General features: G+C 46.0%; 1 protein-coding gene across 2 annotated transcripts; it reads right to left on the bottom strand.

The window, feature by feature from the left end:
• Positions 1 to 4,220: 4,220 nt before the first annotated feature.
• Positions 4,221 to 17,320, bottom strand: SERBP1 (SERPINE1 mRNA binding protein 1). Of its 2 annotated transcripts, none has more exons than XM_079314442.1 (9): positions 16,824 to 17,320; positions 13,931 to 14,096; positions 12,782 to 12,919; positions 12,564 to 12,635; positions 11,960 to 12,034; positions 10,161 to 10,338; positions 6,181 to 6,354; positions 5,451 to 5,489; positions 4,221 to 4,683 (listed from the first exon to the last, which is right to left on the bottom strand). In XM_079314442.1, the coding sequence occupies exons 1-9, from the start codon at positions 17,182 to 17,184 to the stop codon at positions 4,627 to 4,629; spliced, it is 1,260 nt and encodes a 419-aa protein (XP_079170568.1). In that variant the 5' UTR covers positions 17,185 to 17,320; the 3' UTR covers positions 4,221 to 4,626. The 2 variants fall into 2 exon arrangements, with proteins under 2 accessions (XP_079170568.1, XP_079170569.1); XM_079314443.1 differs by having other exon boundaries at positions 12,564 to 12,659; positions 16,824 to 17,279.
• Between the last annotated feature and the right edge of the window lie 253 nt (positions 17,321 to 17,573).

Below are 17,573 nucleotides of genomic sequence, written 5' to 3'. Positions count from 1 at the left end.
TGGGTTTGGCACCTTACAAAATAATTCGGTGTGTCAATGAGAGCTCAGCCTGGGTTTTGTCACTTTACAAAATATTTCAGTGTTTCAGCACAGCCACTCCCATGTGACACCTCTGAGTGACAAAGTCCTGCCCCAGTCACACCTGGGTGTAGGACACGGCCACATGGACTCTGGGGCTGCCAAAGCTGCATTTTGGGGATTTTGGGAGCCCTTCCCCAGTCACACCTGGGTGTAGGACACGGCCACATGGACTCTGGGGCTGCCAAAGCTGCATTTTGGGGATTTTGGGAGCCCTTCCTGCAGCCTGGCTGGGCCCAGCCCAGGAGCAGAGCTGGAAATCATCATTTCCACCAGAAAAAGCACAAAACTGCAGAAGGGAGGAGGGAACAGCTCAGCACCTCTTGCTCCTGCCCTGGCACCAAGTCAGAGTCCCCAGTGGCAGCAGAGCCACAGAAGCAGAGCCAGGACCTTTCCTTGCCTCAGCTCAGGGCAGGAAAATTCCTCACCAGAGCTAAAAGCAGCAGGCAGCACCTGCACTCAGTCAAATGGATTGTCAAGAGGAATTTCAGTGATTTATTGGAGTGTTCTAATTACAGGCTGGGAGGGTGTTACACATTTAATGACTTTGTTTACCAGATGTGTGTATATAAATAAAATGTTGGAAATCTGAACTTGGCTTCCTGTTGTTTTCTCTGGTCAAGCTCCACAATTAAAAATGAGAAATAAAGCTGGAACATTGCAGATGGAGCAATGCAGGTATGAACTTACCTGGGGCACAGGCTGCTGCTGCCACCATCCAAGTGCAGATCTGGGTATTGCCAAATATTTCCCTTTGGGGTTTTAAGGTTTGGTCCCACCTGGCTGGGTGTCCTCAAAGGAAAACATCTCCCTCAGAAGTGGGTCAGACATCCAAAAAAAACCAGAACTTGCTGCCTGCTCTCCACCCTGGCCAAGAGGATTGTGCCTGAGCACAACTCGGCCCTCAAAGGCAGCTCTGCAAACCAAATTAAACTGGAGAAGCAAATTAGATGCCAAAAAAAAAAAGGGTTTTTTAAAAAAATAAAGCAGTGTTTTGCCATTCATCTTTCTCTGCCTGTTTTCTACCTGAACATAAGGATGAAATACTGGGATTCATTTCATCCTCACTCTGCAAATCTCTCAGTCAGTCAAAATGTGAGTTCATGTTTTACTCAAGGGACAAAGACCTTCTGGAACTCCAGCCTGGACTCCCCCAGGAAGTTTTCCCCTTCCCAGCAGGAATATCAGCTCTGGTTTCCTGGGCACAGCTCCCAGGACAGGGAATTTGGTCCTTGGGATGACTCTGGGAGAGCAGCAGCTGCACCACACATCCCCAGTGACTCCTGGAGAATTCCAGAACCATGGAATGCATTTCCCACCCAGCTCACTCTTGAATTGATCCATCAAACCCCCCTGCTCCCTCCCAGCACCTCCCAAAATTCCAGCTCTGAGATAATTTCCCTGCTCAACCCTTGTTCATTCCACAAAAATTTGCTCCCTGCTTCCAATTTTTTCTGCCCTTTCCCAAAGGATCAGCATTTAAAAGTTTAGTCCCCTAGATTTGATGTGACAGCAGGAGCAAGAGGACAAAAATGCTAATAAAAGCAAGTTCATTAATCATAAATAACTTACTTGGGAGATGTTTTTCCAAGACAAAATCCATCCTGGGAATGGGAATGCAAGCTGGACTTCCTGGGACAGACCCTATGAACCTGAATGGTTTCACTTCCATGTGTTTCCAGGACATTTTTTTTTTTTTGTTTAAAGAGCATGAAAATAAACCTTTATTTCAGTCAACACCCACCAATATTAAAGATAAATGTTCACAGTTTAAGTTCTTGACACAAATGGACTGCAAGAGGCAAATTTACATCTGGCAGAACAGCAGAAGGACCAATCTTAAGTTACAAGCTGTGTTGAAAATCACTTTAGGTGCCATTTGGGGATGCTCTGGAGGAGGAAAGGGGAAAATCCAGCCAGCAAAATCACCTGGGTGACAACTGGAAGAGCAAAAAGTTTGGATCAGGATTTGTGTTGCAGGGCAAGCTCTGCTCCACGTTTCTGTGTTTGCTGTGTGATCCAGGCTGTCCCCAAGGCTGGAAATGCAGCACATCCCAAAGGATGGGGCAGAAAAAAGGAACAACTGCTCCTACAACAGCCCCACAGCAGGAGCAGAGGCAGGAGAGGTGAGGCCAGAGGTTTTCCCAGCCTCTGATGGACAAAGTGCCTCCTCCTGCTGCCCTCAGGGGGATCCAGGTGAGGGAAGTGATCCCTGGTACTCACAGAGGCTCCAGCACCTTCTGCCTGTCCTGCACAATTTTTATAAAAATAGGGCATTACCTTTCATTTTCTACCTACCTAAGAAACTACAAGTATGTTCTAAGCTGGTCAAAGAGGAAAACATGGAATAAAATGAGGATTTGTTCCTATTCTCCTAGCAAATGCTGATAAAACTCCTAAGAAATCCTTTTGATTAATCCATTTGTGTATTGAAGGGACACACAGGGATGAAATCAAACCTAGGGTGGATTTGGATGGGGGAAGAAGGAATTTCTTACACTCATTCTCTGGGCAAACATTCCTTGGTGATGTCCCAGGCAGATGTTGAACAGCTGGAGCAGTGCTGGGAATGCCCAGGTGCTGCTCACCTGTGTGCCAATCCCACAGCCCAGCTGCAATCCTGCCCTGCACTCCCAGCTCCAACAGTAACCCCAAACTCATGGAACCCCAGCTCCAAGGGCAGGAATTACCACAATTTTGGGATATCCCAGCTCCAAGGGCAGGAATTACCACAATTATGGGATATCCCAGCTCCAAGGGAAGGAATTACCACAATTTTGGGATATCCCAGCTCCAAGGACAGGAATTACCCCAATTATGGGGTATCCCAGCTCCAAGGGCAGGAATTACCACAATTTTGGGGTATCCCAGCTCCAAGGACAGGAATTATCCCATTTTTGAGATATCCCAATTCCAAGGGAAGGAATTACCCCAATCTTGGGGTACCCAAGTTCCAAGGGCAAGAATTATCCCATTTTTGAGATATCCCAGCTCCAAGGGAAGTAATTACCCCAATTTTGAGATATCCCAGTTTCAAGGACAACAACTGTCCCAAAATTGAGATATCCCAGCTCCAAGGACAGGAATTATCCCAATCTTGGGATATCCCAGCTCCAAGGACAGGAATTATCCTAATTTTGAGATATCCCAATTCCAAGGACAGGAATTACCCCAAAATTGGAATATCCCAGCTCCAAGGACAGGAATTACCCCAATTTTGAGATATCCCAGCTCCAAGGACAGGAATTATCCCATTTTTGGGATATCCCAGCTCCAAGGACAGGAATTACCCCAAAATTGGAATATCCCAGCTCCAAGGACAGGAATTACCCCAAAATTGGAATATCCCAGCTCCAAGGACAGGAATTACCCCAAAATTGGAATATCCCAGCTCCAAGGACAGGAATTATCCCATTTTTGGGATATCCCAGCTCCAAGGACAGGAATTACCTCAGATTCATGGAGCCCCAGCTCCAAGGGCAGGAATTCTCTCTATTTCAGGGTATCCAGCTCCAGGAACAGAAATTCCCCCACTCTCAGGGCATCCTCTCAAACAAAAAGCAAAGGTAATTGAAAAACTTTTTTTTTTTTTTTTTTTTTGCCAACAAAGCATTTTGTTCTGTTGAAGGGAAGGAGGAGGAATAAAGTTCCAAAGGGGGAGTGAAAGGTGGGATACAGGAATTTTAAAAAAAACTGGTTTTCAGGCCAGTTACCCATTGCTGGATCCATACACAGATATTGAATCATAAATCAATGTGCTTTGAATCTTGATTTCAAGTATCTGCTTTCAATTTTCTAGAAAGATTTTGTGTGTAAACAAAACTACCCAAACAGAGATGAAAAAAAAAAAAAAATGGACTGGTTTTCCATGTTGGAAATGAAGCATTAAAAAACTTGAGTAGTCCAGGAGTTCATTCCATACAGAACTAACAGTCTGCCCAAATTAATATTCCACAAATTCCATGGGCTGAGAAAAATCTGTCAAAAAAAAAAAGGAATTAAGGAAACTGAAGTAGTGTGCAATAATTCCAACCTAGCTTGGAGTTGGGAGGGAGAAGGAAAGGGGGAGAAAAAGCCTAAAATCCTGAATTAAAAAAAAAAATAAAAATAAAATAAAAAAAGAACACAAATGAAGGGAAAGCTTTGAACTGGTACACACTGTTCACACCTATATTTCAAGTTTGGAAACGCATATTTTCAAGCAGCAATACAAAAAAGTATCCATGAAGAATGCATAATCTCTGAAAAAATTATGAAAACATCCCTGCTACCATTACATTTCTAAATACAAAACTTGACTACCATATTTGTTGCTTCTGTGTAGCGAGAGAAGTTCATTTTCAAAACAGATAAAATTCAGTCTTTAGGTGTGAATGGTATGAATGACAGTCTCTTTTTTTTTTTTTTTTTGTTTGTATTGTTTTGGGTGGTTTTTTTTTTTTTTTTTTTTTTTTTTTTCAATTTCTTAGTTGGTTTAGGATCCTTTAAGCATGCAAGCCTTGGAGAGGAAGGCCCAACCAGGGCAGGGTTGGCTTTATGACATCCAGTTTAGGACAGAGCTGGGAAAGCCTCTGGGTCATCTACATCAGGAGCAGAAGCACTTGACTGAAAAAAAATAAAAAATAAAAAATTAGAGTTACAGCCTTGAGGCAGAGCTGGCAGCACTTTGGGGCTGGAGAAATGACTATTAAAATATCCATTTGTTTATTTGTTGTAAGGGTTATAAAGTGTTTTTTTTCCTATGTAGGTTTTTGGAATCTGAGCTATCTGGAGAGGAATTGTAGGCAAATTGATGTTTGCACATTATTATTGCAGAGTTCTTTTTGTAAAAGGGATCTCAGAATGGTCTGGGTTGGAAAGGATCTTAAAGATTTAAAATTCTTTTTTGTGGACCAATCCTCACTGAGGAATATAATTGAAATGTTACAGAAAAGGCCCTGTCTAGTGCACAAACTAAAGTTTGTCATGTTTATTTTTTCCCAACCAGAAATCAGATGTTGACAGAAGTAATTTTTTGCCATATTTTTAGCCCTTAAATTAATGTATTAAGCAAGGATCTCCTCAGTAGTTTACAACAGAGTTTTCTGAAAGGTTCTAAAAACCAGTGCAGAAATTCAGAATTTCACACTCCTCACTTGGCCCTTGGAGAAGAATGGGAAGAACCAAGATAGAGGAACTTCCTGCCATGGTATTATTAATTTATCAAGAAATAGATTTAAAATAAAATCAGAGTTTCATCAACACCTGTAGCTGCAGATTTAAGATTTCACAGGCCACAAATGAAAAAATCAGAGCTGGGTTTAACCCACAGGCTCAGCCCAGAAGAGACAGCCAAGGAAAGGAGGAGAGTTTTGGTTCCTGAGCTCACCCACCTGGTTGGGTGTGTGGATCACATCAAACTCCTTGACCAACTGCAAGGAAACAAAGAGAGACAGCACAAAGTCAGTGCAGGAAATCTGGGATTCCTTTATGGCAGCATTCAGAGCAAACCAGCACTGTTTGATTTCAATTCTTTAAACACACTGATAGTGTTGTCAGGAGAGAGCTTCCCAAGTGATAAATTAGAATTTGTGAAGTCTGTGTGTGCTAGCAGGGACAAAAATGAGCAAATCTGGGGAAGAAAAGCACAGCACACAGGCTGAGCTTGTTTTTCAAGCACTAACAATTTGATTGGTGCCTTTAAGGCAAGTGATTAACAACAAATCAAATCCTCACAGTGCTTCAACTTCATATATTCTGTCCCAAACCCCACCCAGTGTTTTCCCAGGGTATTCCCCTGGTGCCTTAGCACCAAAGAAGGGGAAAACACATTACTGGAGGTTAGAAAAAACCAGTAAGAGCCCTGGAAAACCTGAATTCCTCATGCTGAAGATGCTGACATGCAGCTGTCCAACCAGCAGGTGAAGAAGTGAGAATCAACCCAGCACTCGTGCTCTGCTCTGGCACACTCAGACAGTGAAAATTCCATTTTTAACTTGAGGAAATTCACTTGTGTGTGATGCCAACAGCGCTCAAACACCCGCAAAGGGGCCGCCAGCGGCTGCTGCCAGTAACAAAGGCAGAGGAAACAAAGGCAGGGGTGTGAAGGGGGTGGGCTCTCACCTTGTCGGTCCTGCCCCCGCGGCTGGCCCTGCCCCCGCGGCCCCGGCCGCCCCTGCCCCCTCTGCCGCCGCGCCCGGGGCGCCCCAGGTCCCCGAAGTTGATCTCCAGCTGCGACGTGATGTCGTTGGCGGGTTTGCGGAAATGGTGATCCATCACCGAGTCCTCGGCGTGGGCCTGGGGAGAGCAGGGGTCAGCGGGGCAGGGGGCGAGCAACGGGGCAGGGGGGGCTAGCAACACTGCATTATGGGCAACCAAAACCCCAAAAGCCCCTTCTGAGCACCCAACACCCCCTCCTGGCACCTGCCTCAGGTCCCCAGAGCCCCCTCACCTCAGGTGACACCATCCCACCACCCACTCCTGCCTTAGCCCTGGGCAATTGGGAATTTCTCACCCAAGTATTTTGCCTTTCTGAGATAACCCAGCCAATCCCTGAGGCTGGGCAAGTCCAACCCCCACCTTGTCACCCACTCCAAACCTCCCTGGGCAGCTCCTTCCAAAGCCTGACCACCCTTGCCATGGAGAATCCATCCCAAAATCCCAGCAGAGCAACATCCCACACCAGATTATCACCAAGCCAGTACAGGATCTCATATTGCAGCAATTCTCATTTTGCCTCCTGGTCCCATCAATTCCTTCCATTATTTGGTCACCCATCCTTTGTTCTGCTCCCTGAGGATTTGCACTTGATTTGATAAATCCTTCAATCCCTCACTGCTCTGCACCCACAGCACAAAAACCCTCAAAATTTCAGTTACACACTGAACCCCACCAGGTTTTTTTAAAGCAATTATCTCTCCTATTTTACATAATTTTTTTTTTCAGTTTTTGACATCTAGAATAATATAAAAAAATGTAAAAACCTGCCTATTAGTCCAACCATGGTGTTTTGGAAACATGACACTTTCCTTCCCTCCAAGCCCCCAACTGCTGGCACAGCAATCAGCAATTTCCTGGATTTCCTATGTGCAGGTTCAAACTTCCCAACTCCAACTGATTTTCTGCTGTAGTTGCACAACATTTGGGCTTTCAAAAGCAGCACACTGTGCAATTAAGCCCTGTACTTTTTAATTACCATTTGTGGAGCCTTCACAAGGCTGCCAGAGGATGGAGAGGTCTGGAGTCACAGCTGATGTCAGGAATTCTATGGGTCCTTCCCAAAAATCCTATTTATCTCTGATATTCCCCCTTGTCCTCTCCCTGCATCCCCAATTTAATTAAAATTTAATTTAAAATGTCCTTTCCATGCTGCTTTATCTCCATCACATCCCACTGGGATGGATCCCACAGAACAGCTCCTGATTTTCTTCATTTCCTTCTACACCCTTCCCTTGGAAATCTCTTTGCCAAACTTGGGAAGTTGTAAAACACTATAGAACATCTTAGAGATGTTTTAAATTTCTTTCTTGCTATTTAATTTTTTATCTAGAGTTTTTACCACTGCAGGGTACTGAGATTCTATTTCCAATCACTGCTATGTAACCATGTGATAATTCCCTTTTCTGAGTGTGGGATCAATGGATTTGTACAATATTTCTGTGCATTTCTGTGCCTGTGCTGTTTTTATTTTAAAAAAATCACTACAGTTTACCAAAAATTACTGTATTTCCACAGCTTGACTTTGGTACAACTACAGAACCAACAAATTGCAAATTCCCTATGAAAGCTGATGATTTCTCTATCCAAAGTAATTAAAAGTCTTTTAAAACTCCTCAGCCTCTTCCATCACTTGGGTGAGAAATCAGAGGTACTAAACAAGTTATTTATCCTGAATAACCCTGGGAAACATTAATTTTTTTTTATGGATTGGTGGCTCAGTAGTGCTCTGATTCAATAACTGATCAATTCTTGAAGGCAGTGATCACTTGAGGGTCTTGGGGAAGGCTGACAAAAATTAAGAATAAAGTGAGACAGAACTGAGAATTCACTTTACCAGCACCTGTAAAGTGGAAAAAGAGGAAAGACCTCAGGCAGGGTGCAGCATTTCAGTCCCAGTGAGGAGGAAAAGCAGGACAGCTCTTTGCCAAGGCTGAGCAGCATCAGATCCTCATTCCCCCTTTTCCCTATTCCTGGGGAATTCTCCAAGGAGTTCTCAAGCTACAGGAATGCAGGTGCTCATCACAGCACTTCAAATTTCTGAGAATTATTGGGGCACATGGTGGTTTTCAGCCATAAGAATATAGAGGATTTGATAAAAAAACCAAAATTAACCTATAAACCAAATCACTTCCACACATCATCTCTCTTCTTACCAAGAAAAATCAGAGAAACTTTAATTTTTTGACTCCAAAGTATATTCAGAGGACAAAGAGAGGAAAGAGCAGGTAAGTGGTGGTTTTTAAAGAATATTTTGCCTTTTAAAGCTGCTCACAAAGGAGCTGCAGGGGAAGCTCTCCTAACTCCTGTGTTCTAGAGCTATTCTCCAATAATCCTGAGAGAAAATCCCCAGATTGCTTCCCATGGGATCAGGGAAGAGTGAAGAAGGGAGATGGGGACACATCTGCTGGAATTTCAAGGCAGATTTGTTAATACCTCACTTTGCTCACCCAGCAAGAGGCTGCCACTTTCTTGTGTGATGGTGTTAAAAATACCCAACTTGTTTATTTGAGAAGTTCACCTCTTAAACAGAACAATCTACTAATTATGTCAGGTCCTCCATGGGAGTAATTTGATTACTCACAGTTTTTTGTTCAGATTCTTTTATTTGTTATTGCCTTTTGTTTGGGTTTTTTTTTTTTTTTTTAGTTATCTGATTCAGTTTTCAAATGGAAAATACAGTCTGGATCTTTCTAGCCTCTAAATTTCTCACCTTTACTATCACACATGTTCATATGTTAAAAAAAAGAGTGCCCTCAGATGAGTAAATGTCAAATAAATCTGATTCAGTGAGACTGAGGGAATTTGAAGAACTCCAGCTTTAGTAAATCTTGGTAAAGTACATAAATACTTCTGCTTAATAGATTCTTTCAGCACACAACTACATTAAATGTAACTCAAATTCCCTTTTCTAGCCAGGCCAGAGAAAGCAGCATTTAATGAACACTTCAAACAGCTGAAAGGTGACACAGCCATGCAATCATTCCATAACTACTCCACTCAGCAAGAAAACTGATTTGTGACCAAGTCAAGCTCTCTGAACAGAAATGGAACTTTCATTGGAACACTGAGCACTGTCCCTCACCCTGGATTATATCCCAGCCCCCAGGAGAAAAACTGGCAAGGGGTGAAAAAGCAGGAGAAGATTTTAGGAGAGCAAAGAGAGTAGTGCACACCATGCTGTCACCTCAAAGCACCATCAGTATTCAGAGTTGCAGCCACCAATCTCTTAAGTGAGCTACTTAACATATTACAGAGTGTTAAAAACAAAGATTAAAACTAAAGATTAGCACAGCCCTGCATTACAAAACAGCAGCTCTCAGCACTTCCCTCCCTTGTGCATCTCCCCTTGCCACTCTTGGAACAGAATAATGAGCATTATGCAATGTCTGAAAGGAGAAACTACAAAATTGAAACAATTCTACAGCAGCTATGCTGAGTGTCAGTGGAGCCCAGGAATCATTTCTGTGTCACTAAGTGAGGAGACACCCAGGACACAAATTGAAGATGCACAGTTGGGTTTGAGGTCTCTGAGGCATGGCCAGTCTCCCTTCAAGCTGCCATCCCTCTGCACCAACCTGTGTGCTGCAGAACAGATGCTAAATAACACAACCTGCCTTTTTTTAGAAGGCAAACTTGACAACAATCCCCTAAAACTCTCACCAAGAGGCAATTCTTACAAACCCAAGGGCACAGCTCAGCTCCTGAACCCAGAATGGCCACCTGAAGTTCTATTTTGCTAAAAGAACGTTACTCAAATCAACAGTTAATTTTAAAAAGAAAACACTGTTCCCACTTTCTAAACTCCTAAGCACAGGTGAGAATGGATCTCCCTCAGTAACAAAACCTTGACCAAGGGCACACTGCAGGATGGAAAGGCACTTTACCTCCTCACTCTTTGACTTGTGGAGCACAAATCCTTTTTTCCACTGCCCATCAGCTCCCTCGTTGGGTTTACGGATGTTGAACTCGACTTTTGCACGGTCCTTGCTTTGAATGGCTTTCCACTCATCCAGGGTCATCTCCTTAGGGCCTTCTTCCTTCACTTCTTCCACCTCGTTCTCTCTGCAGGCAATTCATGCAGATTATTGCAACAATTAAGGATTTATACTCTGGGTGCATCTCCAAAATCGTTTGCTGGCTGGTAAGAGGTTGAAAGTGAACTTTGTTTCTATTTTCATCTCTTGCCACTCACTTTCACCACGTGGAAATTTATCTCCTTTAGAGGGAGTGACAAAATTTATATCCAGCACAGCAAATTGTTAAAACTAAAACTGACCCATGCCATCAAATCCCCACATTACTGTCAATTTAATTTCCAGATCTGGAAGCCTAACTTCTGTCATGACTTGCTCAGAGCTCCTTCCTCCCTTTCTGAAATACATCTCTCATAAATATTCAACTTAAAGCAGTGAGAACTCTTTCTTCCCACAGTTTTCAAGCTTTTTAGTATTTTAAAAACCAGAATTTAAGCAGCTTTGGATAATTTGTTTCCTTTGTTGAACTAAAGATAATTATTCAAACAAGTTTTACTTCCAGCTGATTTGAAAAAATAACAGCACACATCTTATTTGGGAGATGCAGCACCTCCACCTTGTGCCAAAGGCTATTTTTAAGTAAAACTCACAACAACTGTGCTGAATAACAGATCATATTCCAGCTACTGGAAGCCTCTGGTCATTGTTCAGTATGTTTATGCAACTGAATTTCTGATTTATAGGAAACCAATGCTATACATGTGCAGCAAAAAATCATGAAAGCCTCAATTTCAAGGGTTTTCATTTGGCAGCCATTAATTTTCAACAATAATGCAAAGGTTTTACCTCAAAATTACTGTATTTCTACTTTCTCACTGTGTAGGACAGAATGATTTTTGACATGGGATGCAAACAGAATTTGTTTGGTTCAGGCCAAAGATTTAACTGCAAAAAACATCTTACAGTTCTGCTGAAACATTGAGGGCAAACATCCACACAAAACCAGACAATTAAAGTTACCCATGTGGAGATGGATTTCTATGTAAAGTTTTCAGTGAGGCAATCAAGCCATAGCCAACACCACATTAGAAACAAGTATTTCAAAATTCTTTATGCATTTGAAGTCTTCTACAAAGCCCAGTCCTCATTCAAATACAACATTAATCACATCAGGCCACCATAAAAATTGGAATGCTATTTTTACACAACTCAGTATCAGTGAGGCTCCTTCTGCTTCTCTGGTTACTCTTTCATTCACCAGCCCCTGGTTCCTTCTGTAACAGTGTCCAAGTGAGATGGGAAGGGATCCAGGTAACTTTGAGAACTGCCTGGAGAATGAAAGATACAACCTTTCCCCTACTGCTCACTCACACGGTCTCCAAGGCTGTTATGAAGAAATCAACTTTTATAAAGTTGCCTTTCAATGGCATTTCTGTCCCATTTGCTTGGTGTTTCTACCCAGTCTGAGCAGAGACACTTTTGGGTTTGCAATTTGGAGTTGTAATCCCAAGCCCCAAAGTGTGTTAGAAATGATTATTAATAAATAAATCTGGAAAGAGCCTGTGGAGAGGAATGGTTTTACAGACAACAACTGCCACATAACAAGGTTTTTAAGGAGACTCAGCAGCACTGATAATGTGAGTTTGGCCAAAGAGGTGTGGGAATAAACAGCAGAGCAGCCCAGGAGCAGGGAGAGGGGTGCTACTCACTTGTTTTCAGAATCAGCAGGTGGGTGCTCCTCTCCCTCTGGCGTCTCCTCAGTTACAGCTGACTGATCCAATTCACTGCAATTACATAACGTTGGGAGTTGGGGCTTTTTGACAACTTCATCCCTCTCTAAAGCTATGTAAGATTAACAATCAAGATCTATGGTGGATTTACTGTTTCAGTAAGCTCTCTGTGGTTTTTAAATTCTATGCTTTTCACTTTAATTAATGGTTTTCCCCAATGCTCCCTACTACCCCTCCTGAAAGGCTCCTGCTGTCCCTTCAAACACAAAATGGATTTGGGCATTAAAACTAGATTTCAATGGCACAGCTGAATTTTTACAGTGCAAATTGCACGGCCAAAATTTACTAAAAACAGAACAGTTTCATTTTTAACAAAGAATTGCTACAAAACCTCCCAAACCTTCCCCAGAATTCTGGTTGAGCAGTGAAGGTATCTTTATAAGAAATCACTGGGGTTTTAAATTCTGCAAAAAGTCATGGAGATGAAAGGCAAAAAGGCAGCTAATGTGGGTGTTGTGCAAGCCATAATGAGGGCTGATGAAGCCAGTGCTGGCAGTTCTGTCAGCAAGGGCAGGGTACTAACGTTAGCTCGTCTTTGACGGTTCCCCAGTTGTGCGATCCGCTGCCGCCGCGCTTGTCCTCGTGCTTCAACCCGCTGAAATGTGAATGTGAAACAGAACTAACAAAACTGAGTTAACATTATAGTGTCCAGACAGCAATTCAACAGATCAATTTGCAATGGAGGAGGGGAGGGAGAGGTAAAAAAGGAGCGGGAAGGGGCGGGGAGAGGTGAAGACTCACGATCTATCGCTGCCGCTGTGTCTGTCGAATTCGCGTTTGCCGCGCGAGTCGAATCCGTCGCCTCGGCCCATCCCGCGCCCGCGGCCGCGGCCCCGGCCCAGCCCTCCACGGCCACGCAGGGGCCTGTCCAGGATGGGTCTGCATGGGACAGCCACAGCTCAGACACTCACTGCAGCACCTCCTGCTCCAGGCCCTCTCTGAGCCTTTCACTCACTTGGGTTTCATTTGTTAGTTTGGCGTTGAGTGATTGGCCTCCAAAAAACATACAGCGCGTTTCATGGTTATTTTCCTCTCTGAGAACTCTGTTTACTTGTTTTTTTTTCTTTGGGAATTAGTTTATAGCTGGGTTCAGGCTCTAATTCCAAAAGAAAAAGTCACTCTCCCATCTCTGGAAGTGTCCAAGGCCAGCTTGGAAGGGTTTGGAGTATCCTGGGATAGTGGAAGGTGTGTCTGCCCCTGGCGTGGGTTGGGACCAGATCACCTTTAAACCATTCTGGTTTGGTTGATTTCATGAACCAATCTGGTTCCATGACTTTTAGAATCTGGAAACAAATGTTTGTTTGCATCTTCTGGCATTAATTCCAAAATTTAACCTTTTTATTGTGTTACCCAACTAAGTGATGCTAAAACTTCAACTCAACTCACTTTTATCCAACTTACTTTTAAAAGGATTTTAACTTTGGTAATGAAACTTTAATATTTGAACATTACTGGAATTCTGGCTGCCTCACAATACTCAAGACAGTTTAAATTTCATGCAGATCTTGGCTTCACCACATCCAGGTCTGAAGCCACTGCAGCCAAGGTGCAAACACCTACATGGACAAACTTCAGCTGGCTTTAGGTCAACTGTGCAGCTGTAACAGCAAACAAATCTCATCCTGCAGGAAACAGCTGTGCTTGGGTTCTCTTCCTGAGCTGATCTAGAGAAATACTGTGAATACCTTGATTTAAACCATAATTCAGTCCCACCTACAAACCTATTTATGTAGATCACTGCCAGCCTAAAACGGAAAGGGGCAGCGCCACCATCTGCACGACAGGAATTTCACCTTGATTGAACGGGCTCTTTTACCTGAGCAGCAGAAGGTGGCTCAGCCCTGTGCTGCCAAAGGCAGGAGAGGTGTTTTATCAAGACAGAACTCTTACTTATCCACAGAGAAGTCTCCTCCCTCGCCCTTGTCCTCGGCGGGTTTCTCGAAGCGGCGCTCGCGGGGGGGTCGTCGCTCGGGTCTCCTGTCCATGGGTTTGCCCTCGCCCTGCTGCTGCTGCTGCTGCTGCTGCTGATCAGGCCTCCTGCCAATCCTCCTTATCCCTGAAACATCAGGCAGCCACATCAACGGAATGGGGAGTGCTCCAGGACAGATAGGGACCCCCAGGCAAAGAAGAGAGGAGAGGAGTTTTATTTCTGTATAAACCAAACAATTCTGCTTTCACCCGACTCTTCTCAGTCACGTTTTTTAGCCAGGATTTCAAATTGTGTTTGAGTGCAAATTGGAGTAATCCCTGCTGAAATGACAGAGTCAACTTTCAAACAGAGATCAAGAGAAGTAAGATTTGGTTACTATTTTTTGTCTCTGAAAGGTGTTTTCAGGTAAAACAAGCAGGTTTCATTTGAAGAACAGCCAATGAAGGGAGCATCACCTCACTGGCACTGACAGTCCTGTGCTGTTCCAACAGCTGGACTCCACAATTTTGGAGCTGTTTTCCAGCCTCAGTGATGCTGTGATTCAGTTCTTGGAAACCTCTGGGCAGCAGTGCCACCACTGTAGCAGGGGTGTCACCTGCAGGTGCTGCTCAGTGACTAACTGGGCTCCCCATCCACAGGAATCCTCCCATCCCAACACTCTCTGACAAAGATTCTCCTTCTGCTGCACTTTCAGAGCAGATCCACAGTGCCACCGAGCTGCCCAGGCCTCCTAAAAGGTTTTCAGTGCAAATAAAAACCTCCCGTGGGTATTCTCTCTTTTACCAAGCCCTTTCAAAGATCTAGCAGAGTTTTCTTCTCCTCTCATGTGAAGAGCCTTGTTTACTCTTCTTTAAAAGAAGAGCACAAACACATTGCTGCTTTGTTACACCGTTTTCTTGCCAAAACACTGCCTCCAAAATTAACGAGCCAGCTTTTAAATTCAAAGCTAATTTTTAATTTTTTTTTTTTTTTTAAAGCATCAAGTTCCTGCCTAGCAAGCAATGTCAAATTAGGGTGGGGCTACAGAAGTTGCAGTTGTAATGATATCCAAGCCAACACACCCAGATGAACAATGTCTCCCTCACCTTCCAAGCTGTATTTACCATGAGCTTTGCATGGCACATTTAGCTCCCCGAGGAAACAAGGGGTTAAAGGCAGCAGCCTGCACTTGGAGAAGGGCTCTCCAATGAGCACAGGCATTCCATGTGAGGAGGAGAAGCAGGGAGAGCAGCAGGCATGCTGCAGAACTGGAATGGAACAGCCACGGCTTTTGAATTTCAACGCCCTGCACTCAGAAAAACCCGGTTCCTGCTCAAGCCGAACCCAAAATACGAGTTATTTCTCAGCATCCCCAAGCTTTGAACTGCTAATTCAGCAGGCAAATCACTTGCAGCCTGATGGAGTAGTGGAATAGCTTAAAATACATTCACACAGGAAACAAATCCTGGCATCGAGCACCTTTAGGATGCCAGAACTGCAAATAAAGCCACGCACAAAAATAGACATTTTCAAACTGGAAACTGGCTTTGTTTACAGCCTCAACTTTCTCCGTTTCACTAGCAAAACAAACCACGGAAATACCAATTTTTCACACTGCTCTTGAAAACAAGATGTGAAAATCAAAAGGTGGAGAGGGGCTGCCAGGCCTGCCCAAACCCCTCCTGTGGTGCCAGAGACAATTCCATGTCCCAGGTGTATCCCATGGAATCCTGCTCCTCACTAAGGCTCCCAGAGGACACTGGTTTAGCAAACTGGGACCCTGGAGAAATAAATCACTGCATCCCTCACACAGAAAACACTCCTAAGCGTTAATGACCCACAAGCAAAGAGCATTTCTAACACAGTTCCTAATTTTGCCTCTTCGAACAATACTCACGACACCCACTTCTCAAAACAAATAACACATTATTCCTTGAACAGCACTACAAGAGCAGCGAACCAGAAGCTCTCTGCTCTGTGAAAAGCCTGTTGAAAAGGCACTGGGATGCTCCTGGAGGATCCCCGAAGCCGGGAGGCACCTGCGGAGCGCGGGGCTTGGGGCGCGGTGCCGCTGCCATGTGCCCGCACCGCTCCCTGTGCACGCGGCCTCCCGCTTCCCAAAGCACCCCCTGCAACCTGCTCACGCTTTAATTTATTTTACTCACAAAGTTTTCCATGTAGGATGCGTTAGGGATTTACCTGAGCTAAGAATTCGTGCGAATTGTTATGTATGTGGAAACAAGAGGGTTGTTATCAAGGGGTTTCCCCTTTAGAAAATGGCCTAAAAAAGATGTGGGAAAGCTCAGGAACTTCCAGATATCCTGTCGAATCCATCGGAGCACCTGAAATACGAGTCAAGTTCAAGATACAAGGTTGGATGTGGCTTGGAGCAACCTGGTCTATGGAAGGTGTCGCAGCCCATAGCAGAGGGTGAATGGGAAGGGCCTTTCCGACCCGAACCATTCCAGGATTCCACGTGCCGGTTTCGATGGGATATCGGGAAGAAATTGTTCCCCGTGAGGGCACAGGGTGCCCAGAGCAGCTGTGGCTGCCCCTGGATCCCTGAAGTGCCCAAGGCCAGGCTGGACGCGGCCTGGCACAGCGCACGGAGCCCTATGGCAGGGAACAGAACGGGATGGCCGCAAAAATCCCTTCCAACCCCAGCATTCCCTCCAGGGCTGGGATCCCCCATTCCGCCTCGCTCCTCTCCCTCCCGCCCGCCCCGAGGCGGCTCCGGGCGCCCCTCACGCCCGACTCCATTTTGCGGAACACGTGGGGCCGGCCGAGCCCGAGCGGCCGCCGGAGCCGCCGAGCGCTGCCCGGGCCCGGCCCGGAGCCTCCTTCGTGCGGCCGAAGCCCCCCGGGCCTGCTCACCCTCCTTCCGCAGCGGCGCTCCGGGCTGGCCCCCGCCATCCTCCCGGCGGTCCCCGCCGGCGAAGGGCGGCAGCGGGTTCTTGCGTTCTTTCTGCGACTCCCTGCGCAGCTGCTTGGCCGCGCTGCCCGCGCCGCCGCCCGCCTGGCCCGCTCCGCCGGCGCCGCCCGAGGAGCCGCTCTGGGCGCCCGCCGGGCCGCGGGCTCCGCCGCCCGCTTGGCTCCCGCCGCCGCCGCCGCCGCTCTCCTTCCTCCGGCTCTCCGCCGCGCGCAGCACCTCGAAGGGGTCGGACTCGTCATCGAAGAGCTGATCGAAGCGGTTGGTGACGACGCACCCGAAGCCCTCCTGCAGGTGTCCGGGCATGATGGGCCCCCGTCGGCGGGATCCTGCGCGGATGCTACCGGGCCCCCCGCGCCCTGCTCTCTGCCGCACAAGATGGCGGGCCCTAAGGAGACGCGCTTCTCTTCCGGCGCGGCCACATCCGGGCACTTCCGCGGGGAGGGCGGGCGGGCGCTGCAGCGCCGCCGGCGGCCGCGCCGCGAACTGCGCGCATTGTGTGAGGCGGGCGCTGGATTTTCCCGCCGCGGACGCAACCATCGGCGAGAGCGGAGGGGGGAACAAGTCGACGGGGGAGGCGGGGGGGGGCGCGGGGCGGGGCGGAGCCCCGCACCGCGCCCCCCCCCCGCCTCCCCCGGCGACCCCCGCGCCTCGCTGGCCGATGGTACCTCCCGCGTGTGGGCTCCCTCAGAAAT

The sequence above is a fragment of the Erithacus rubecula genome (genome assembly GCF_903797595.1).
Source record: "Erithacus rubecula genome assembly, chromosome: 10".
NCBI classification, from domain to species: Eukaryota; Metazoa; Chordata; class Aves; order Passeriformes; family Muscicapidae; genus Erithacus; species Erithacus rubecula.
Note: the sequence above shows the minus strand (reverse complement) of the source record. Positions and strands in the feature narration are given on the sequence as shown.